Source organism: Garra rufa, chromosome 1, assembly GCF_049309525.1.
Source record: "Garra rufa chromosome 1, GarRuf1.0, whole genome shotgun sequence".
NCBI classification, from domain to species: domain Eukaryota; kingdom Metazoa; phylum Chordata; class Actinopteri; order Cypriniformes; family Cyprinidae; genus Garra; species Garra rufa.
The window spans coordinates 47,705,847-47,730,991 of NC_133361.1; the positions used below are offsets into that span (position 1 = coordinate 47,705,847).

Here is a 25,145-nt window from a genome sequence, read left to right on the forward strand (position 1 = left end):
AGAATACTTGGGTACGAATCCCGTGAAAAACATGACACAATAAAAAAGCTGAAAGATGAGAGATCGAAAAACAAGCTAAAATGGCATGCTTGTAATTGCGTTTTTACGTCACATTCACTTTGGTTCATATCCTCAGGTAGGTTTAGTTGTGGTGCAAATGGTACGTTATTTTAAAACATCACAGAGCATTAGAGTTATAGTGCTACTTGATGGACATTTCAAGTCAAAACTTGATTTGTCGTACAAAACCAACGTCACATAAATGTACCATATGTACGTTCATCTGTTCCGGGGAAAAAAACTGCACCACCCAGTGGACATTTCTGTTGGAAACTGTAGTGATATGTACTTATTGGTACATACAGTGCCTTGCAAAAGTATTAATTTTTTTCACATTTTGTTTTGTTCCAGCATTATGTTAAACTGCTTTAAATTAGTTTTTCCCCATATCAATGTACACTCCATACACCATAATAATGACAAAGCAAAAACCAGATTTGCAAATTTTACAAATTTATTAAAAATAAACCACTACATTGCATAAGTATTCATACTCTTAACTCAGTACATAGTTGAAGCACCTTTACAGCCTCAAGTCTTTTTGGGTATGATGTGACAAGCTTTGCACATCTGCATTTGGCAATTATCTGCCATTCTTTGCCTCACCTTTTCACTTCTCAAGCTCTGTCAGCTTGGATGGGGGCTGGCAGACATTTTCTAGAGTCCTAGTTGTTCCAATCATCTTCCATTATGGATAATGCTTCTCTGAAACCTTCAATGCAGCAGATTTTTTTCTGAACTCTTCCCTAGATCATTGCCTTAACGCAAGTCTGTCACTGAGCTCTACAGGCAGTTATCTTGACCTCAGGACTTGGTTTTTGCTCTGATATGCATTTTCAGCTGTCAGACATTTTCTGAGAGGTGTGTGCCTTTCTCAATCATACTCATTCAAATGAATTTGCCATTCGAAGTGTAGTAACTCCACTCGAACTCCACTCATAGTGTAGTAACATCTAGAAGCAATATGAAGCAAAATTTAGAGTGTCCCTGGAAAAGGGTATGAATACTTATGCAAAAGGATCTTTTCAGTTTTTTACTTTTAATAAATTTGCACAAATGTAAAAAGTAATTTAAAGTAGTTTAACATAAGGCAGCAACATAACAAAATGTGAAAAAAAAAAATGAAGTTCCCACATGTACGAGATCAGGGGCTGTATGTATAAGCCGCTCAGAGTAACATTTTTGTCTTAAGTGTGTCAAGATGTAAGATTACTATTGTTTTAGACTTAAGAATAAGAGTGATTCATAAAGGTTCCTAAGTGGTCTTGTGGACTTGGTCTCAGCTCATGAATTATTTAAGAGAGATTGAGAGGTCTCCTAACCTAGTTAGGAGTAACAAGATGGCAGCAAAGAGGATGAGACACACACTTTCCAACAAAGATATGACGTATTGAAGTTATATGATGATATGAAGTTGATACAATGAAACAAACATTATCAAGATATTTTAATCAAGATTTTGATATCAAGTGACCAAGTAAGAGAGACATTTAGTAACTTCATCCACTCTACAAAGCAATGATGTAACTGCAGAAATGAAAGTAGTAATACAATTTTTTGGGGGGTAAAAATTGGAAAAATGCAGCAATGCACTAGTGATGACAGTAAGCAGGGTCTTAAATATTGTGGAACTAACCACACCAAACACAACAGTGGCCAAAAGTAGGGATGCACCGAATCCAGGATTCGGATTCGGATTCGGCCGAATCCTGGGCTTTTTGACGGGGTTCGGTTTCGGCCGAACCTTAGATTTATTTTCCACCGAAACCGAACCCGAACCCTAGACTTGCACTACGGCATCACACGGCCGTTGATTATGTGAAGGTGTTTAGGCTACATAATACCCGTTCGAATGTAGAAGGCTGTAAGAATCTGAAAATGGAACTCGTAAGCAAAAAAAGTTTTGTTTGGCAGTACTTTCAACCAAAAGAAGGCGATTCAAGTCGAGCTTTATGTTCAATTTGCAATGCCAATTTGTCTCGTGGTGGCAAGGACCCTAAGCAGTACACAACATATCGCCGATGTTAAAACATTTGCGTCTAAGGGGCCGTTCACATGTCGCGCCTAAAAACGCGTGGAAAACGCTAGGCGCGCCGCTTTCTTCCTTGTCAACAAAGCGCTCGGGCGCTTGCGCTCCGGAAGCGTCTGCCGTTTCTAAGCAACCATCAGCTGCGCTCTAGCTCCAAGCTGCGGAGCGCTTGCTGCATTCTGAAAAGTTGAGATGTTTTTATCTCGATGCGGCGCGGACGCGCCTGGAAAAAACGAGCGCGTCGCACCGCGTGCGCGTCGCGACCGCATCGCTTCCATTATGCGCGCGCAAGCTGCGCGTCTACATTTAAAATAACGAATTTGAGCGCGCAAAAGACGCTACATGTGAACGGCCCCTAAAACTAAAAGAATATGAGTTTTGCATGAAGGAATCTACAGACAGCAGCCAAAATGCAGCAACTTCAGGTACGGCAGCTGGACAGTCACAGCTAAAAACGTGTAATTAAGGAGGCGAGTAGGAGTCGGTATTCGGTTTCGGATTCGGCCGAATCTTAAACAGTGGATTCGGTATTCGGCCGAACCCCAAAAATCTGGATTCGGTGCATCCCTAGCCAAAAGTGATGTGTGTTTTTTGTATGACCCCACATTTCACATTTGGCATGTTTCATTGGATTATTATCATAAGTAAAACTATTGACACTCAGTAACTATACAATATGCTTACAAAATAATTAACACTTTTATTATTATTATTTTAGCCACTACTTTTAGCCACAATAATTTGTCATAATAAAAAAATACATTTAAATATGAAATATTTATATACAAGCTAATTTCACTGAAATGAACTGACTCAAGAGTCAACAACAAAAGTTCAACAGCTTAAAAAATATATTTTTCAAAGTCCTAAACAAAGATTACTAGAGTACACTTTACAAGAAAATGTTATTTCAGTCTTTCTACTTCAAACTTTCACATTTAATTCAGTGTTAGTTGCCATTTCTTTGTAATACATGTGAAATTTACAAGCAATTTCTGAGTGAAAACTGTCTCTACACTATTTTTCTAATTAATGAGTTTAAGTTGAAACAACATGACGGTGAGTAAATAGCATAGTCCCCTAAGCAATAAATGAGCAACCTCTGAGCAATAAAATATTCGGTTTTACTTATATTAGACTTTACTTAAAGCCTTTATGTATAGTGCATTATAAACTAAGTTTATGCCCTGTAATGCACCTTATAATGCATTGTACAGTCTCATGAATAATTGTAACCACTTATCAATTTAATTGTTGCACTATGTTGGTTATAATTATTTACAACAAGATATATTGCACGTCATGAATAATTACAATGCATTATAGCCTTTAACAACCATTTATAATGTATTATACATGAAGGCTTTAAGTAAAATGTTAGCAAACATTCCTCTGGACCAGTGTGGCAAACAGCTGTGGGACTGTTTTTGTTTCATGTTTGATGAAAAGCCATCCTGTGTTCCAGGAATACAAGACCATTTCCAGCAGAGATCTATCTGTATGTTTTTTCTGAACATGTCTGTTTGTTTGTTTGTTTATTTATCACTATGAGAATAAAAGATCAGGGACACACATGAGAGACACACGCAGGAGAGATTGTGTGAATACCTCAGCTTGATAATATCTTAGCCTTTCTGCATGTCGGACCGGTCTAAAGAAGAAAAAACGGTCATTTCTAAACAGTACGAGGAGAGCCGTTAGATTAGTGTGCTGGTGATGACATTTCTCACGAATGCGCAGATGTATATCTGCTGCTCGCCGTGAGGAACCGATATTATCTTCATCCTCCGACAAACACGGCTGGTTTATTTGGTGTTAACTTGTAAAATCCACCTTTAAGTGTTTATGTCGGAATAAAAGAGTTTCATTCTTGCTGTACTGAAACAAAAATGATGTTTTTGCCTTTTTAACCTGTCCTGTTCACATCCTGTTCACATTCCTTTGCTTTCTGTTGTAAGATCTTGGCTGTAATATAAAAGAGGAGATGATAGTCCAAAAGAATAGTTCAGATTTATCTGTCAGATTCTTTTAATGCTAATGATATATCATCTGCAGGACATAAATTGGTCTGAGCAGGTTTCAAATTTTGTTGCTGTGTGCAACTTGGGGAATGAATACTTGACCTTCTGTTTCCACATGATAGCCCAGAGGAACATGTTTTTGCTCAGAGACGCTTCTCAGTTATGCTTCATGTAATTATCGACTTTGTCTCAGATGTTTCTCCTTAGGAGATAATTTGGTCTTGGAAAAATTGAATGAAAAATGTTAATGCCAAAATTTCTGACGTTTGATAATACACTATATTGGAAAATCTAAACTTAGAGACAAAAGTCACAATTTTAGTATGTCACTTCTCAAACATACCGAGATCCAACAAATGCCGATTCAACATCTTCCGTCGCCCAAAAACAAGTGCCGACCAACGGGGTAACACGCTGATCAGACTAAACCTGACAAATGTGTATGTTGCCCTTGTCAGCGTTTGTTGGTGTGGTGTGAATTGGCCTTTAAAAAGAAAGTTAGTTGTCTGGGGTGTTGGGACACAGCCAGAGACCCCCATATACACAAGCAAGAGCTGCCATGGCTGTGACCAGGCATTTAAAAACAACTTGGTTTATAGAAGATCATCAAGCATAAACCGCTTCCTCTTTCCTGTCAAAACAAACCCAAACTAAACGAACACATTCTGATTGTCCTCTCATCACTGCCTTCTCCTCTCCTGTTATGAGAGTGACACAAGATCTAGGGAACGATATTTGAATCCCAAATTTGCAGGGATTACATTACGAACCCTTAGAACACCACATCATCTAAAAAGCCTGTCACACATTTTTTTTTGTCCTACAGTAAACCCGATTTAACTGGAAGCCTCAGCACAAACAAACCCTCTGAATAATTTAAAGCTTACCGAATATTTTGTCATTCCAATGTTTTATTTTCATATGGAATCTCAAAAAACCTCCTCTTGAGAAAAGCTTTTGTTATGTAATCAAGGTAAACACCCAAAGGCGAAGCATTATTTCATAACTGAATTTAGCCTTTTCAAATGCTATTCTGCAAGTCACAAGTTCACAAACCAAGTTTAAGTTCTTGGAATGATGGAAAGAGATGGAAGAAAAAAGGACAGAAGGCACATCTTGTTCCTGCCTCTTCTCCCTATCACTTTCTATTGTCTCTCTGTTGTCTAGTCATCTTATTCTTCAACGCAGAAGTAAGCCTATTGGTAAGACTTCTGGTGCATTAGCCGCTATAGGGAAATAAGGAGAAGAATAACAACGTGCAGTAAGCAGTAAAACTGTTTGCACTACAAACCAGTGTGCTCATAATTAAGATAATACATTAAAATAATATGGTAAGACACGCCAATTTGCAATATCAAGCAGCAAAAGGAGCAGTTTTTTCAACTAAAAATAGCTGGACTTGGATGAGACCGGAAGCCAGACCCATAAAATTTACAAATGGCTGTGCTTGCTCTTAAAAATAAATATACCTCGAGAACACTGTCCATTAGCAGTGCCATTTATGTCGATGCTGGACTGCTATAGAAAAACTGGTAAATACGTAACTCATGGAAATTACTGCTTTTTGACTGATTGAAGACACATAAACACATACAGTCCTGAACCCTTCACTAGAGCTGTGACTGTCAGTGACAAAAACATCTATAATATGAAGCACAATGCTGCTTCCAGAAATTTTATAGCAATAAAGTCAGAAGTCTTCTATGGACCCTTTTCACATTTCCAGGGTTTGCAAAAGCGGCGGTCATCATAGTTGGGTAAACTTCTAATGTTGTGAATGAAAACTACAAGAAATATATATTTTGCATTCTCATTTGCCCTAATAGCAAAGGAAAAACTTACAATAAGATTTGCATGCCTTCCAAAAATAGAAAAAAATATTGATCATATTATGTTGGTCAGAAGAGTGAAAGATGTCGGATTTCCTGTATGAGAAACACTCATGAAGTGACTAGTTGACTTGTGACTAGTTTTCTGTAATTTAATGAAAAGATAATAAAACAAAAAGTATAGTGTCATAGATGTACATTTATTTTTTTTATTGAAAATATTAAAAACTTATGCTGATCATACATTGGGCAACTTTTTGAGCAATGTTGCCGGGCAACTTTGGCAAATGTTGCCGTAAACGGGCAGCCAGGTGTGATACAGAACCCACAACAGATCTAAATTTTCCAGATAGAAATGTGTTACCCATTTTTAATGAGAAAGTGCCCAAGCAACATTGCTCAAAAAAAGTTGCCCGATAAAATTGCTCAAAAAGTTTCCCAGTCTATCATCAGCATTAGATGTTAACATTAATGTCACAATGTTAAAGGAGACCTATTATCCTCCTTTTTACAAGAATGTAAAAAGGATGTTCTGGCTCCAGAATATGTCTGTGAAGTTTCAGCTCAAAATACCCCACAGATCATTTATTTTATCATTTTGAAAATGCCAATTTTAAATGGAAGCAGAAACACACAGTTTTCGTGCATGTCCCTTTAAATGCAAATGAGCTGCTGCTCTCTGCCCCCTTTTCCAGAAAAGAGCTGTGCCTTTACAGCTCGTACCTCAGATACTCTGCCAAAAAACATCTGTTTGCTTTTGATTATCACGTCTATCGCACTAAAGCCAAGCATTTTAAAGTCATATCAGTTTAAACTTCTGATATACGGCTTTCTAAATGCACACATCCGAAGCATTCACACAGAAATCTGAGTGACTCTGTGAGTACTAAACTAAATTCTCTTTCAAGTCTTATTGCGCTTAAACTGTCAAATACACATAGGTTTATGTTAAAAACACACGAGTTACAAAAACAGTCGGTTAAGTTTGTGAAGGTAAACAGCTAGGAAAGTAATTGCATATTTATATTAGATCTGTGTGGCAGCAGCGTAATATAAAGTAAATAAATCAATAAATCCACTGCTCTCTTGTCTCCTCTGAGGCTGGGACTCTAAATAGTGTTCTGTGTTCATCTGTGCAGCCAAAGACAGAACAGTTAGCATGCTTTGCTTGAACCTTTGCCATGGAGTTAGAACCAATTCACCGTTTGCAAAAAAAAAAAAAAAAAAAAAAAACAAGCTTGCAGAGAAAGGCTTACCAAAAACATTTTACTGGGTTGTTGTATTTCACGTTTTCTGGGTTGGTAGATGCACCGGGGACCCAATTATAGCATGGAAAATGTCAGATTTGAATGATATTTCACCTTTAATATCTGTTTAAACATGTCATCACCATCTGTGAAAAGGGGCAATTGAGAAAGATGCTCTTTGAGGCCAAAGGTATGATATCTACCAGCAGGGGCTACAGGTGTGAACAAACCACAGCTATTACGAAACTTAAAGTATGTTTCATGTTGGGTCTGTGAGCAACTACATTCAGATGCATTAGGTATATAGTAAGGCCCAGTAGACTTGTGTTTTGATTGCAGAAATCATTGCCATACTGAAACAAAAACACACAGACCTATACAATACAATCAAGCACACCATTCCTCTCCTTGATTGCTAATTTTCCCACGTTGTCTTTTTTCTCTCCTGCTCAGTTTTTCCATGCCTGTAGTGTCTTATTATTACTATCATCACTGATTAATTATAATTAAAGCACTAAGGACGTAATAATTTATCCTGAGGGGTCATTATTAACAGCAGACGGGTAGATTGTAATTATCTTGTCATTATGATTTTTCTCCGTCTGTTTTTCTCCAGGTGAGACGTACTCTGAGTCGTTCAGTCACACGGAGAAGTGTCAGACGTGTCGAGAGTGCATGGGTCTCATGCGCATGCAGACCCCCTGCACCGACTCGAACGACGCTGTGTGCGTGTGCAACTACGGCTACTTCATGAATGACCTGACGAACGAGTGCGAGCCGTGCACCGTGTGTCCACGCGGTCAGGGTGTGCTGATACGCTGCGAGCACTCTCACGACACACTCTGTGAGGAGTGTGTGGACGACACCTACTCTGATCAGGACAACACGCTGGACCCCTGCCTGCCCTGCACCATCTGCGAGGAGGGAATAGAGATTCTCATGAGGAACTGCACACCTAATGAAGATGCGTGGTGTCATGGTGAGTGAATAATACCTTCAATATCATGTGCAAACAAAATAAAAATGTAAATTAAATAGTTGCATTAAAATGGTAAAAAAGAAAAGAAAAAAAGAATTAAAAATTATAAAATTATATTAAAAATAAAATGAAAGAGTTTATATAATGGGTATATATATATATATATATATATATATATATATATATATATATATACATACATATATATATATATATATATACATATATATATATATATATATATATATATATATATAATTTTTTTTTACTTTTTCACCCCATGTTTGTCATAAACTATATTTCTGCTTCATTTGCATTATTTGTAGCCTGTGGTTAATCACTATGAGCAACTGCACAAACAACACAAGCAACTTGTTTGGCCGTACTTGACGTGATTGAGCCTGATCTCTTTCACATTCTTTCTAACAGCTAATTTCTCTCAGTCTCAGTCATAATGTTTGCTTTCCCCCATGTGTTTATGGATCAATCTGGGTCATTTCCGTATGTGTCTGCTTGTGGCCTTCCAATTTAAAGGTCAAAGTGTGGATATTCTGTGCAAAGCCCTGTAGTTATAGAGGTCACAACAGTCCAAAAGGTCAAACCCAGTGACACACACACACACACACACACACACACACACACACACACACACACACACACACACACACACACACACACACACTGGTTTACATGTTTTATGGGGACATTCCATAGGCGTAATGGTTTTTATACTGTACAAACCGTATTTTCTATCGCCCTAACCCTACCCTACACCTAAACCTAGCCCTCACAGGAGATTGTGCAATCTTTTATTTCATCAAAAAAACTCATTGTGCATGATTCATAAGCCTGTTTCCTCATGGGGACCTGAGAAATGTCCCCACAAGGTCAAAATTTACTGGTATTCCTATCCTTGTGGGGACATTTGGTCCCCACAACGTGATGAATACCAGGTACACACACACACACACACACACACACACACACACACACACACACACACACACACACACACACACACACACACACACACACACACACACACACACATTAAAGTCAAAAGTTTACATACACCTTGCAGAATCTGCAAAATGTTAATTATTTTACCAAAATAAGAGTGGATCATATAAACTGCAAGTTATTTTTTATTTAGTACTGACCTGAATAAGATATTTCACATAAAAGATGTTTACATATAGTCCACAAGAGAAAATAATAGTTGAATTTATAAAAATGACGCCATTCAAAAGTTTACATACACTTGATTCTTAATACTGTGTTGTTACCTGAATGATCCACAGTTGTTGTTTTTTTGTTTAGTGATAGTTGTTCATGAGTCCCTTGTTTGTCCTGAACAGTTAAACTGCCTGCTGTTCTTCAGAAAAAATCATTCAGGTCCCACAAATTCTTTGCTTTTCCAGCATTTTTGTGTATTTGAACCCTTTCCAACAATGACTGTATGATTTTGAGATCCATCTTTTCACACTGAGGACAACTGAGGGACTCATATGCAACTATTACAGAAGGTTCAAACGCTCACTGATGCTTCAGAAGGAAACACGATGCATTAAGAGCCGGGGGTGAAAACTTTTTAAATCTGAAGATCAGGGTAAATTTTACTTATTTTTGTTACTGGGAAACATGTAAGTATCTTCTGTAGCTTCTGAAGGGCAGTATGAAATGAAAAAAAGAAAAAGAAAAGATATTTAGGCAAAATAAGAAAAATGTACACATCTTCATTCTGTTCAAAAGTTTTCACCCCTGTCTCTTAATGCATCGTTTTCTCTTTCTGAAGCATCAGTGAGAGTTTGAACCTTCTGTAATAGTTACATATGAGTCTCTCAGTTGTCCTCAGTGTGAAAAGATGGATCTCAAAATCATACAGTCATTGTTGGAAAGGGTTCAAATACACAAAAATGCTAAAAAACCAAAGAAGAAAGAACAGCAGACAGTTTAACTGTTCAGGACAAACAAGAGACTCATGAACAACTATCACTAAACAAAAAAAAAACAAAAAAAAAACACAGCTGACTTAGAACATCCATCTCTCTTAGTTAATCGTCTGTATATTCTGGTTTAAATAAGTAAGGCTATGATATAATCAAAGTACTTTATTTTTCTTCTCAAAGTCTTTTATATTTCTTTAACTAAAAGGCGACCAGGTGAATGTTTGTTTCTGTTAGGCCTGTGGTTACCTAAGAGACACTCTGGCTGTAGCCAGCAAGTGAAGTGATGGCGCTTTTTCTACCTCTTTAACACTCACGCTCAACTAAACACACAGAGAAAGCTCTGTTTTCATGGCTGGAGAGGGCATGTAATGTGGCGTGTCATTGCATTAGTGTGCTAGCGCTTGGGCGGTGGGACTGTCTGATGTCTGAAGCCTGGGGCTATGTGTGTGTGTGAGGGTCATTATGGCTTCTGCTGCTGATGATGATTGGGCTGGATGTGTCAGTTTGGGGTTTAGTGTCAGCCGTGGCTCTTTGGTTCATGTGTGTGTCACACCCAGACATCTGTCTCAGGTAATCTGATCACAAACGGACAATGCTAACTACAGGTGTAAACGGGGGTCCAGAACGCTTTGTTATCAAACCACATGTTAGAGGTACCTAAAAAATGTATAGTGTAAACGCTAATGTGTCCTGATGCATCCCGGACAACATAAAAAAGGTAAAGTGTGACTTAATGGAACGTCTTTAAAAGTCTAGTGGCGACAAACAAGTTGGCATAAAATGGATTGTTTCCAAAAAGGTTTCCTTAAAGTTTCCCACAAAGACAAACAGAGAGTGCCCCAAATTCAATCTCTGAGCAGCAACATTGACTCAACTTGAAAAAAACAAAACAATGTTTGAAAAGAACCACAGCCACATACACAGCCAAATAGACACTTTCAGCAGATTTACCAAGTGTATGTCGGCTAAAACGGTGTTTCAGGTCTGTGACTTGAAGTGCTCTGCTGTGTGTATGTGCTGTAGTGTGGCATAATGTGTGCAGCATAAGGAGATGAGAGATACCTCTACAGATGGAACCTGTAAATCATGAAGCATCTGCAAGTGCTGTCAGTTACACACACACACACACACACACACACACACACACGTTCAGCTGCACTGGCAGCAGTTCCTGCTCCCATGTGACTCTCATCAGCCTCTTTCCTGTCAAGAGAGAGAAGAGGCACAAATGACACAAATAGAGGAAAAATGAGCAAAGAGCTGCAACGTGACGGCTAGTTTTGTGTTTCCGTTAACAGCGTTGGAGAGTAACTTATCAAATCAGCGTGTTTGCTAAAAGTTTATTTTATGTAGTGTAAGTGTATGTTCAAATTTAATGATGTCACATTAACTGACATATTATTTCTAATTACTTTTGTGCTTTGTACATACTTATGTCATACTATCCCACAGGTACGTTTTCATCACGAGATCAGGTAGCAAAATTTACTCAGCAAGTGCACATTAAATTAAAGATGTTTATAATGATACTAATTGCAGTTTTTTATATATACAGTGGTGTGAAAAAGTGTTGGCCCCCTTCCTGATTTTTTATTTTTTTTTGCATGTTTGTCACACTTTAATGTTTCAGATCATCAAACAAATTTAAATATTAATCAAAGATAACACAAGTAAACACAACATGCAGTTTTTGAATGAAGTTTTTTTAATTATGAAGAAGAAAAACAAAATTCAAACCCACATGGCCCTGTGTGAAAAAAGTGTTTGCCCCTACACTTAATAACTGGTTGGGCCACCCTTAGCAGCAACAACTGCAATCAAGCGTTTGCGATAACTTGCAATGAGTCTGTTACAGAGCTGTGCAGGAATTTTGGCCCACTCATCTTGGCAGAATTGTTGTAATTCAGCCACATTGGAGGGTTTTCGAGCATGAACCGCATTTTTAAGGTCATGCCACAGCATCTGAATAGGATTCAGGTCAGGACTTTGACTAGGCCACTCCAAAGTCTTCATTTTGTTTTTCTTCAGCCATTCAGAGGTGGATTTGCTGGTGTGTTTTGGATCATTGTCCTGCTGCAGAACCCAAGTTCACTTCAGCTTGAGGTCCTTCAGGATTTTTTTGGTATTCATGGTTCCATTGATCACAGCAAGTCTTCCAGGTCCAGAAGCAGCAAAACAGCCCCATACCATCACACTACCACCACCATATTTTACTGTTGGGATGATGTTCTTTTTCTGAAATGCTGTGTTACTTTTACGCATGTAATTGGACACACACCTTCCAAAAAGTTCTACTTTTGTCTCATCAGTCCACAGAGTAATTTCCCAAAAGTCTTGGGGATCATCAAGATGTGTTCTGGCAAAACTGAGACGAGCCTTTATGTTCTTTTTGCTCAGCAGCGGTTTTCGTCTTAGAACTCTGCCATGCAGGCCATTTTTGCCCAGTCATGAGTCATGAACACTGACCTTAACTGAGTTAAGAGAGGCCTGCAGTACTTTAGATGTTGTTGTGGGGTCTTTTGTGACCTCTGGGATGAGTCAAAGTGTGACAAACAAATAAAAAATAAAATAAAAAATCTTTAAGGGGGCCAACACTTTTTCACTCCACTTCTATTCATCAAATAATCGTGAAAAATGTATCACACTTTCCACAAAAAATATTAAGCAGCACAACTGTTTTTAACACTGATAATAAAAAAGCACCAAATCAACATATTAGAATGATTTCTGAAGCTGTTTTTGTATATACTTTAAAAACATTAGTACATTTAAAGTCTCCATGAAATATGCTTTCCAGACCACAAAATGTATCGGACCCATTTGAATTCTACACAGAATGCTATATTTTATAGTTATATGGATGAGATTGTGGTTGTCATATGCTTTCAAATAAAGCTCTGGCCCAAGCTGTGATGTAAATGAAACGTTATTGGCTATTTAAAAAAGGGGGCGGGACTGCTTGAAATGTCCCACCCTGTCTTACTGTTTCAGTTGAAATTACGTCAATACATAGAATAAAGCTCTTCCGTGGACCTTTAAGGTTGCGAACTACTTTTCATTATTAACTTTATTGTAGTGTAGCAAACTAAGCTACTTTTTCATATGACTGTAATTCAACTACTTTATTATTAGCTTGTGTAATCGGAAGCTACAGTTTTAAAATATCCTCCCCAACACTGTCCTGAAGATGATGTGATCATCCTTTGTGTGTACGGTTACAGCACAGAGCAGTCTTGTTCTGCCATATTTCTCTCTCTCTCTCTCACACACAGTCATAGAGGTCCTTGTGTATTTCTGTACAGATGACCACCCTCTGCGAGCACAGCATTATCATCCTTAAATTGACCTTATACGTGACCTTTCCTGCCTCTCTCTTTCCATCTCGCTCGCTGTCTGTGCATCTCTGACCCTTTCATGTCTATCTCTCTGGTGGGTCGGTCATTTATGTGCCCTTTGATGAGGGGTGGTGTATTAAAAACAAGCTCTTTCATGAGAATGACCACAGTAGGAGTCAAAGGCACACATGCCTGAATGACCAGTCTCGCTCCACGCTGGTGGTCCATGATGCATGGTGATTCACTTCCTGCAGCTCGGACTTAAGTGGCATGTGTCTGTGTGTGTGACAGAAAGAGAGAGATGTGCTGAGCTCTTTCCTTTGTTGGATCGATAAGGCCGCTGGAGTTTCTTACACTCGGGTTTCAATCTGTGACCTCTATCGCAGCTACTGCATCACACACACACTCTTTAATACACACATACAGATACATATCAGAGTATGCTCCATTCTGGGTTTAATTTCCCACTCCAAGCCAAATTTTCATTTGCTGCTGGAAGTTTGATGAATGACATTTCATTCCACCTTTTGAGAAAGTGTTAAGACATACACTCCACAATATTAATTTGTAAACGTTGAATATTAAGAGAATAAGGTTTGTCTCACATCATGTTAATGTTCATAATGACTTCACCTTAGTCTGAAAGAGTGTGTATAGACAAAATTACAGTAAAATCAATACCCTTATTTTTATTCTTCAAGCATACTGCCTGTAAAATTATTAGATTTGGCAAGAAGATGCTGAACTGTTGCCTTGAACATGAAAACAGGATGGTGTGATGTTTCTCATCCGGTGTGCATCATGTTTGCAACAAGTGGTTTACCATCGGGTTCAGGTTTCCTGAGCAACTTCTCTGAAAGTTAAGTCTCTGTATAAATTATAGTTAGAGATTCAGCACAGTTAACACAGTTAATCAGCTAAGAAATACAAGATCGTTCCAAATTACACAAATGCACTCACAGTATCGTGAGTAAAATTGCACCACATTTGCCACATGAAACTCGTGGTTATGTGAATTGTCACTTCTTCCTCTAATCAGCACATGCTCAGTTTCAGTTTCAAATCAGTAAGGGTGTTTCTGAAATTAGTAAGGGTGCTCTAGCCTTAATAATCATTTAGACATTTCATTTTTTGTCCCATCTATTACTATTGAATCCTGCATTTATATGTCATATGATTAATTTGCAACATGTGGCATAGAAAGTGCACAAAGAGCTTCCTTTATAACCACTAAAATCTGTAACTCATCACAGCGATCTCATCTCCCACAGTTCCTTTATAATTAATCAAGCGCTCTACACTTTACAATGAATCTCTTATATTGTATCTACACTTTGTAATAATTAAAGGCGTGTGCAAAATTTTACATTGTGCATAAAACTTCTGCATTTTGAGCCTTAAATGCATCTGATTGGTCAAGAAATCTACAGATATGTCTGTTCATGCTCAATGCTGCAAAAACACATTCACACGTTGTAAATAGAAACCTCAGATGATCTCCAGAGTGCAAACATACGCATCTGCCAATCAGAGCTGGGTAGATTACTTACAATTTGTAATCCATTACTGATTCCAAATTACATGGCGAAAATTTTAGTTAGTAATGTAATCTGTTACATTACACATTTTAGGTAATGTAATAAGACTGCTTTTTTATTGCTTTTAGATTACTTTTTTGTGTTATTAACCACATGAAGTGCATTAAACATTATATTACATCAAGGTTTCCCAAACTGGTCTTTGTGAAAGAACTTCAGGGGGTTTATGAGTTTAATTTAAAACGAATAATTCATTCAATTATAAAAATGTTACATTAAAATACATTATTTAAAATCTACTAAAAAATGTCAAGTGACTATGTAATCAGAGAACCAATGAACATTCAAATGCGATACTTAATTAATAAAATATTTATTTTTAAATACCAGGGGTAATTCAAGTAAATTTATTAGGTAAAAGAGGATCAGATGACAAAAAAAGTTTGTGAATTTATGCTTTCGAATGTGTTTGAAAGACAAAAGCCTTCCAAAGACATAGAAACACATGGCTAAATAACCTACTGAGTGATAATTAAAATAAAATTTAATGTGTTTGTCAGTAGTTGACGCAATATTGAAACATTTTAGTAAATCAAGGGTCAAATGCTGTGTCGCCACAATGGCTGACCTTTTAGTAAATGTTCACAAAACTTAAAGACTTTGTGAATGTAAATAAGCAGTAGGCTATTTATAAAGAAACATTTAAAAGATAAAAAGAGGAATTAGGGAGAATTAGTAAATAATAAATCACTTATTGCTGTTGTGTAAATAATATGTAATCATTTAATCCATAAAAAAGTAACTGTAGTCTGTTCACGAGTATTTTAAAATGTAATTTAATCTAATTACAAGTACTTAATTTTTGGAATCTGATTAATCAGTCACTACCCAGCTCTGCTGCCAATACGCTGTTATTATAAAAATGTACTTTTATACTTCTAAAACTATACTTCTTGATATAGTATAAAACTAGAACTAACTATGATAAAATGAAAACTTACGAAACCTACACTAAACTGAAAAAACAAAATTAAAATAGAAAAACTAAATAAAAAAATTCTAAACAACAACAAAAACACAAACATGTATATATAAACAAATAGTCTCAATTTTAAAAACTTCTCTATTCATATATATATATATATATTTTAAATAACACATCCTTGTTTGAGACAGATTAATAAGTATGTGCGTGTCGTGTGTTAATGCCTCCTGCTAGTGTAATTACTGCAGCTAATCAGAGCACTTAACAGCAAAGCTTCTGTTCATTTAGCCATCCATCCGTTCACACACACAAGCACACACACACACACACACACACACACACACACACACACACACACACACACACACACACACACACACACCCATCAGGCTCTTATCGCTCCCCCTCCTGTCTATCACACACTCCCACACACACACACACACACACACACACACACACACACACACACACACACACATATGTAGAGAGAATAAGGATTGCTGTGTGTGTGACAGTCTTTCGAGAGTGTTTTCTGTTAGATAAAGAGAGCCATTATAACAAACTTGAAAAGGGTTGCCAGATAAGCATTAAAACCCCTTTCAAAAAAACAGCACTGTGAGAGGAGGAGAATAAAGACTCCTCATTAAAGAAGGCGCCCAGCTGAGGGTTAACAAGCACTTCACACCTCGTCACGAAAACGCCCACTTAAGAAGGAAAATGGTTAAAATAAAAAGGGAAGAATTGGAAATTGTTAACCTTTGGCTTGGGTGAGTTTTACCGCCTCGAGTCCAAAAAAGCGACGACTCGTTTTCACTCAGGTTTCAAGCTCAGTCAGGCCGAAAACACATCCGCAGATCGCAATTTCACGTACCCTGTTTTCAATCAGACAGACAGAGAAAGAATAAGAGAGAGCACTTTCAGAAATCGTTTAACTTTTAGCACATACTCGTTCAGAAAACAAATGAATGTTTCCTTCAAGCAAGGGAGAGGTCTTGAAAAGACTGACAGCTACTAAGGGAGAGACAGCAAGTGAAACAGACTGATAAAGAAAAGAAAGAGGGCTGCTGCACATGTCTTCAGATGCCCACAAGTTTGAAAGGTGTGCCAAAGATAAGAAGCCTATGTGTGTGTGTGTCTGCAAACCAATCTAGAGAACAATGTTCTTTAATTAATTGTTAAACAGCTCATGACTGAGTCACTTTCATTATGATTTTACTATTCAAACATGACTCATATTTTTCAGACACTTCATAGACTATAAAATGAGGCAAAAGCAATAAGCTAGTAGCTGTGGAACAGAGTAGCTGGTTTCAAGATTTAACTATAATGATAACAATAACCAAGTTTCTTTTCCTCACAGTCTTCTTTTAATTCCGGTGAGACATTAAATGTAACCTTGTACCTTAATGTACCTGATAAATAAACTTTCCATTGATGTATGGTTTGGTTATGATAGGACAATATTTATTCGAGATACAACTATTTGAACATCTGTAGGGTGCAAAAAAAATCTAAATATTGAGAAAATCACTTTTAAGGTTGTCTTAGCAATGCATATTACTAATCAAAAATTAAATTTACAAAATATCTTCATGGAACATGATCTTTACTTAATATCCTACACTGTAAGAATTTTTTTTTCAAAAAGTTGTTTCAACTTAAAATAATTTAGTTTAGTCAACTTCAAATTTTATGTTACTTAATGTTAATTTAAGTGAAAACTTGAATATTTTAGTTAAAACTAGTAAACTTAAATTTAAATGAGCGGGGTAACAAATGATTTTAAGTTGAAACAATTATATATATTTTTTTTACAGTGTAATGATTTTTGGCATAAAGGAAAAATCAATAATTTTGACCTATACAATGTATTGTTGGCTATTGCTACAAATATACCCATTTGTGCTACCCTGACTCAGGTCTATAGGGAAGGTCTCTAACAATATCGTAGGAATTACTTTCAGAATGTTTTTTAGCTTTTAAAACATAATGGCTGGTCAATAGCCAGTTTAAGATGAATTTTCAGACTGTGGTGAGATCAAAGGCAAGATTAACAGCAGTTTCCAAATCCTGAATGTTCTGTCGATGTAAATCAAGAGCGCTGGTTCTGTTTTTTTTATTTTTATAAATGGCACCTTCCTCTCCTTTAGCTGGAGCTTCTTGTAAATCTTGCAAAAAAGGTTCTCTGTTTCAGCACTGCTCAATCAGTCACACATATGGCCGCTCTGGAATAGTTCAGATGAGAATGAGAATGTTTTAGACAGTCATGGCAACGTGAAGACCTCCTGTTGAGGTGGATCGAACCCTGTCACCACCAATTTTACAGCCATGAGAGATATGAACCATAACAATCTCCACACCATTCTGGACTCTTTTCTTGAGAAAGAGTGAAGAGTTCAAGAGTGAAACAAAGGAGTTGTGTGTATGTGTGTGTGTGTGTGTGTGTGTGTATACAACATTTGGGTTCTATAAGTAAAAGCCATTTATTTAATCCATTTTTTATGAAACTTTATGAGACTTTAAATCAATAGCTTTATATTGCACCATCATTTGCAAAGCTTAACTGGAGTAATTTATTATTAATAGTTTTAAGCACTTTGATTTAAATCAAAAGTAATCTCAAAGCTGCTTTTTGGGGGGGAAATACATCTGTCACAAAGGCCTCTGAAAAAGTGGATGGCCACTGCTCTATTGGGAGCTGGAAGGAGTTTATGGGGGGTTGCCTTTGTATAAATTATGCATCAAATCAATAGAGAGAGGAAGAAAGATAAAAAGACAAATAGTGCCTTTAGTGGGTGAAAAAGGCTATATATCATATAACACCATCCAGACAGCTATAGGTCAATTTCACAGCTTCTACTAACGGTCTCATTAGGTTCAGTTCGATATCCCATTTGCATTTTAAATTACATGAATAGTGTGAATTCTGTTTAGATGTAACAGCAGACTGCAGAAGTTTTAACCATCGGTTTGCATGTCCAGTCATTCGCAGCTGTATGTGTAATGTGTCTTTCTCTCTGTTCTAGATCCGTTGAGTCCTACCGATCCCGCTTCCACTAGTGATTCCAGTTCACTTGTCACTGATCCGAACCGTTTGTGGAGCCCCAACCCCGGAGGGGATGCAACAACACCCAAACCAAGCACCCCTCACTTCATTGGCAAAGGGCTTAACGAGAACCTGATTCCCATCTACTGCCCTATCCTTGCAGCGGTCGTAGTTGGCCTCCTGGCTTACATCATCTTCAAGAGGTGAGTTTTTTTTTTATTACATATTTTGGACTATAGGGGGCAACATTATTTCGATGACATGAAATGGTTGCACTTGGTGAGCTACTGGCGTTACCTATTGCTGTTTTTACCGCAACAAGGAATAAGCAACTCAGAAAATAAAATACTGATACGATGCCAAATCATGCAGCTTTTGGTTGTCATTTTTAGTCAAAGAGAAACAATGCAAGTCTTTACTGCTTTCATAGTATTAGTAGAGGAGAAAAGGTACATGTTGGGGAATAAAACTTCTTAAAGACTTTGTTCTCTCACTTAAGGGGAGACACTGCAGATAAAAACACTGTTTTTTCATGCACCTGTCAAATCTGTGATTTTGGTCTTTTTGGTATTTCATTAGGTGTTTTTTCAGACTAGTGGGAAGAAAACACCCAAAAGACACTGTTAAGTGTTTCTTTTATAGCACTTTATCTATTTGTTTCAATAGATTTCAATTACAATACATATTTTTAAAGGTAGTTTCTTAAAATGATTTTTTTTCTCCTAGACTGAGCCATAAACCTCCACTTCAGCAGCACTTACACACACCAAACTTTACATTTGTATTCCTGTCTATATCCTGAAGGTTTTTACAGAGGGATTTGTTCATATATAATTTGCTTGATTTTATACATTTTATTCCCCAAAAAATGGTAAAAAAAATACATTGTTTTCTGCCTGTTCTAAGTATTTTCTGAATTATGGAGTGACAAAATGAGATACCCAAAATGCCTTCCGTAAAAACTTTTGACTCTAATATGTCAAAAAAATTAAACAAGGATTTTGAAAATGATTTTTGTACTAGAAATGTATGCAAATTAGCGCATATTTAATTAAACAATGCCTCATTTGAATATTTAAACCTATCATTTTCAAACACTTATAGTAATACAAAAAATGTTTGCAATTATCAATGTAATCAATTAACTGAGTAAGTAAGGTCATAACTATTAGTTAATTTTTTTTACCCAATTCACTTGCAGTGTCTTGCCTTAAGCCCTGATGCCTTTGAGGCTTTTAGTAGACCACAGCTACTGAAAGAGCTTAAAAATGGCAGAGACAAGAAATGCTAGATGCCATCCTGGAATGATGTATACATGGCAACGCTTGTCTTGACGCCGCAGCCACTGAAGGAGTTTCTTATTGCGGAGATTTCACCCAATATCCAGGGGCATAAAGACTACTTGTGGGGAAAATGTATTTAGTTTAAGCATACACTTATATCCACCGCCACCTGTAGCTGTGATTATCCTATTAGTATTTTATTTTCTGAGTTGTGTTGTGGTAAAAATGCAACCATTTTACATTATCGAAATAATGTTGCCTCATATAGTCCAAAATATGCATAAAATTTGAAATGTGGATTTTTTAAATAACGTAAATCTTTCATAGGTTTTCTACTGTATATTTAAGTAAGAGACATAATTTGCATTACATTAAGCCATGCAAGTCTTAATACCGGGGGATTCCTTTTAAATAAAGACATAAGAACAGATTAAAATGATTAAGGACAGTGATAGGAGGTGAACAATTCAGGCCTTATCTTCATTTAGATTCATCCAGAATTTTTGACCTGAAGAGGATATTCTTTTTCCCAAAAATCATACTGTACTGAAATTTAGTGACACAGTCACACTGGGTATATCAACCAAAATTGGACAATTTTCACTCTTTTTGGGAGGATTTTTTCCAAACTTGTTATACTTCTGGTGTTCCCAGTCAAAAACAACCAGCCTACAAAGAAATTGCTTTAAAAAAATCTCTTATTATCACCTAATCTTGCATTCAATCTTAAATGTTAACATTCAATCCTAAAATGTTAGGTTTAAATATGCAAATGAGGCATTATTTAATGAAATATGCGCTAACTTGCATACATTTCTAGTACAAAATCTAAACACTGGATGAAGTCCGTTTCAAAATTCTTGTTTAATTTTTTTTGGACATTTTAGAGTCAAACGTTTTTACAGAGGGGATTTGGGGAATCTTTTGACCATTTTTTGGGGAATAAAATGTTTAAAATCAAGCAAATTATATATGAACAAATTCGTCTGTAAAAACCTTCAGGGTATAGACAGGAATAAAAATGCTACTGAAGTGGAGATTTGTGGCTCAGTATAGGAAAAAGAAACTCATTTTGAGAAAGCAGCCTTTAAAAAATATGCATTGTAATTGAAATCTATTGACACAAATAGACAAAGTGCTATAAAAAAAACACTTAACAGTGTTTTTGGATGTTTTCTTTCCACTAGTCTGAACATGTTATGAAAAACCAAAAAACCCAAAATCTCAAACTTGATAGGTGCATGAAAAAACAGCGTTTTTGCATGCAGTGTCTCCCCTTAAATTACATTACCGTATGTGATATTCAATATAGACTACATTTCAAACATATTTAGGCATATTAAAAAACACCACTATGCAAACATATGTGTTTGTTGTTGAAATTAAAAGCTGCTGATGCTTTCCTCTCACTCATTACATTCATTTGTACTGTACATGTGCATCTGTGCCTTCCAGGTGGAACAGCTGCAAGCAGAATAAACAGGCAGCTAATAATCGCGCAGCCACAGCCAATCAGACGCCGTCTCCAGAGGGAGAGAAGCTACACAGTGATAGCGGCATCTCGGTGGACAGCCAAAGTCTGCAGGAGCAGCAAGCGCAGACACAGACGCAGGCGCAAGCGCAGGCCCACACACAGCTGCATGCAGCAGAGCAGATCGGTAAGATCACGAGCTAAAGACAGGGCTAAAGAGGATTACTGTCATTTCTGCACCAGTCTAAACAATGAAAAGTTTCTGAAGTCAGTTTCAAACACATCGCCCCCAACGCAAGCTATTGGTTCAGCCAGTGCCACTTTTCACTGTGTATTTTACAAATATACTACAATACTTCTCACTTCTCTTGTGTGTCTCTTAAGTATCTCTCTCTCCCTGACCCATCTCTCCATTCTCTCTCATATCTTTCTTGTACGTTCCACTATCTTATACGCTTGGCATTTCCATGTAAGGCTGGGTGTGGATGACACAGCTGACACGTTTATCATTCAGATCTTAAAAGGAACACACAAGTCGAGAACTGCATAGATATACACGTGCGAAACCTGAAAATAAACCCAAGAAGTGCTTTTATACATTCCAGGGAAATCTCTAAATCGCTTGTGTGCTGTTCAATAATATTTAAAAGACCACGAGACGCAGCGATTGCAGTCCACTAGTTCTCTCACACAGGACTGACGCCATGGGGGCGAGACAGGGAGGGATTGCAGCCCAACAATAAAGTGGGCACGTTGATTCAACCTGCTGCAAAGTGCAGGGATGGATGTCAAACATCTTCACTGGGGACAAACGGTTGGCAGTGCATTAAATGTATGCATATTACCTGATGAAACTGATTCAGCACAACAACAAAAAATGCATTTAATGGTCCAGTGTAACTTTTGCGCCACTAGTGGATCCAAAAGGAACTGCAAGTAATAGCAATTGTTGCAAAAAGATTTCCCAAGCACTCTGTCTGTCTTACAGCAAAAAAAAAAAATCCAGCAATGCAAGAGCATAAAATGTCTAAAATGTTGTGCTTGTACCTTTAAAACACTAAATGATCATCTGGAAGGAACTTAAGGAAGAACTAATCACTGTTTTTTCTTTGTGACTAAGGTCTGCAAATATCACAGAGCCGAGAAATGAAAGATCAGTATAGTGTATTTACACAGAGAGGATAGTGCGTAGAACAGTTTATTAAATATTAAAATGTCAAATATGTGACCCTGAAGTGTAGAAAACCAGTCATAAGGTTAAATTTGACAAAACTGAGATTTATACATCATATGAAAATTCAATAAATAAGCTTTCTATTGATGTATGGTTTGTTAGGATAGGACAATATTTGGCTGAGATACATTAATTTGAAATCAGAAATCTGAGGATGCAAAAAAATCAAAAAGACTTGAGAAAATCACCTTTAAAGTTGTCCAAATTAGGTTCTTAACAATGCATATTACAAATCAAAAATTACATTTTGATATGTTTACAGTAGGAATTTTACAAAAAATCTTCATGGAACATGAACTTTACTTAATTTCTTAATGATTTTTGGCATAAAAGAAAAATCAAAAATTTTGACCCATGCAATGTATTTTTGGCTATTGCTACAAATATACCCCAGCGACTTAAGACTGGTTTTGTGGTCCAGGGTCACATATGTACCGTTCCGCACAACTGTGTGTGTGTGAGAGAGAGAGTGGCCTGAGTGAATCGCTACGGATAAAAGCACCTTCTTAATGAATAAATAAATAGCAGCATTTTCATTTGCATTTATTGAAAATAGCTCTGTGTGCCAAGGGCATTATGTTAACCTCACTGTCATACATATATCAGTTCACTCTTAAAGAAAGAAAGAAAGAAAGAGAAAGAAAGAAAAGACTACCAGCCTACAGGCTTTTGTGAAAGAGGCGGTCAGACTATTGAGTTCAGACCCAATTTAGACATGGGAGAAAAAACAAGACAGTCTTGGGTTTTGGAGATGAGACTTATCACGTTCTTGAGAGGGTGCAGCAGTGCATTATGGGAGCTGAGTGGTGAATAGTGATGGGTATGGGGGGGGGGGAGGAGATGCAACCTTTGCAAAGAAACAGGAAAACAAAAACAAGAGTGTCAGGAATGTGAAGCAGACCCTTGAAACAACGCCATCATAGAGGCCCAGGATTCACCAAAATACGTCCAGGTCACATTTGCATTGAGATGATCGTAAGGATTGTTTGCATTGTGACATTATTTTTGTAAGTGAGTTTTCATTGAAGCTGGAGTTTTCCGTCAACATAAAAGCTGAAAAGTGCGGATTTAATTGCTGACAGCTAGTTTAAATGGGTAACATTACTGCAGTCCAAATTCAAAATATCTCTTTCAAGTGTAGAAATTAGGAAAGAAGTATTGTAATTTTCCTACTGTAGTCTAAAGCAAAAATCATATACCTATGAAATATTCATTTTCATTTAGTTTACAGTGCAGTTGTTTTACAATATATGGATATTAATGTTATAGGAATAACAATAATATAAAATTGTTGTTATTATTATTATATTGTAATTTTTTTGGCTTCCTAAAATACCAGTGTGAATGTAATTTAGACTGAGACAGTATACCACGAATAAAAAGAGGGTTAAGGCCCCTTTAAAGTTCAGGTACAAGCTTTTTCTGACTTTAGATAGAAGAATTTAACTTTAAATTGTATAAAATAAAATAAAAATTTCCAAGTCTTAATTTGTATTTTATTTTAAATATCACAATAAATATTGTATTGTGGACTTCTTATCGAGATATTTTCACGTCATGAGATTTTGATATCATTAAATCTCTAATATACACACAAATACCAGATGTAAATTGTACAAAATGTAAACGTAACATCAGTGTTGTTTTTGACAACCATCTTAGATTTAGTCTTAGTCTTTTGGACTAAAATGGTTATTAGTTTTAGTCCAATTTTAGTCGACGAAAAGTCAAGAAGGTTTTAGTCTAGTTTTAGTCGACGAAAAGTCAAAAAGGTTTTAGTCTAGTTTTAGTCAAAAAAAGGGGAAAAAGTAGTCTTTTAACAAATTAATGTAGGTCAGTAAGTATTTTGCTGTTGGGTAGTGTCACTTGTAAGTTCTGAAAATAGCAGATCTATAGGCTAGTTCAACACAATGTGAGCTTCCGGATCGACTATTTTTTACCAATAATTACAATAATGAAGGAATGTTTTAAAACATAAAAGACAAACAAGGATGGAATGCTAAAACGGCTTGCCATACTAGTATAGCAAAGAGCATTTAATGCTAAAACGGCTTGCCATAGCGGCAGGTACTTTTTTCGGTTTTAATTGGCATGCACAATAAGCAGAAATGTCATGCATTTTAAACGTCTGACGGACCA

At 36.7% G+C, this 25,145-nt stretch overlaps 1 protein-coding gene across 1 annotated transcript in view; it reads left to right on the forward strand.

Moving 5' to 3' along the window:
• Nucleotides 1-25,145, forward strand: part of ngfra (nerve growth factor receptor a (TNFR superfamily, member 16)) — a 55,717-nt gene that overhangs the window by 17,047 nt on the left and 13,525 nt on the right. The window contains exons 3-5 of the mRNA XM_073842042.1: nucleotides 7,803-8,165; nucleotides 18,999-19,221; nucleotides 21,757-21,959. Coding sequence (XP_073698143.1) covers nucleotides 7,803-8,165; nucleotides 18,999-19,221; nucleotides 21,757-21,959 — 789 coding nt within the window. The remainder of the gene's footprint in view (nucleotides 1-7,802; nucleotides 8,166-18,998; nucleotides 19,222-21,756; nucleotides 21,960-25,145) is intronic.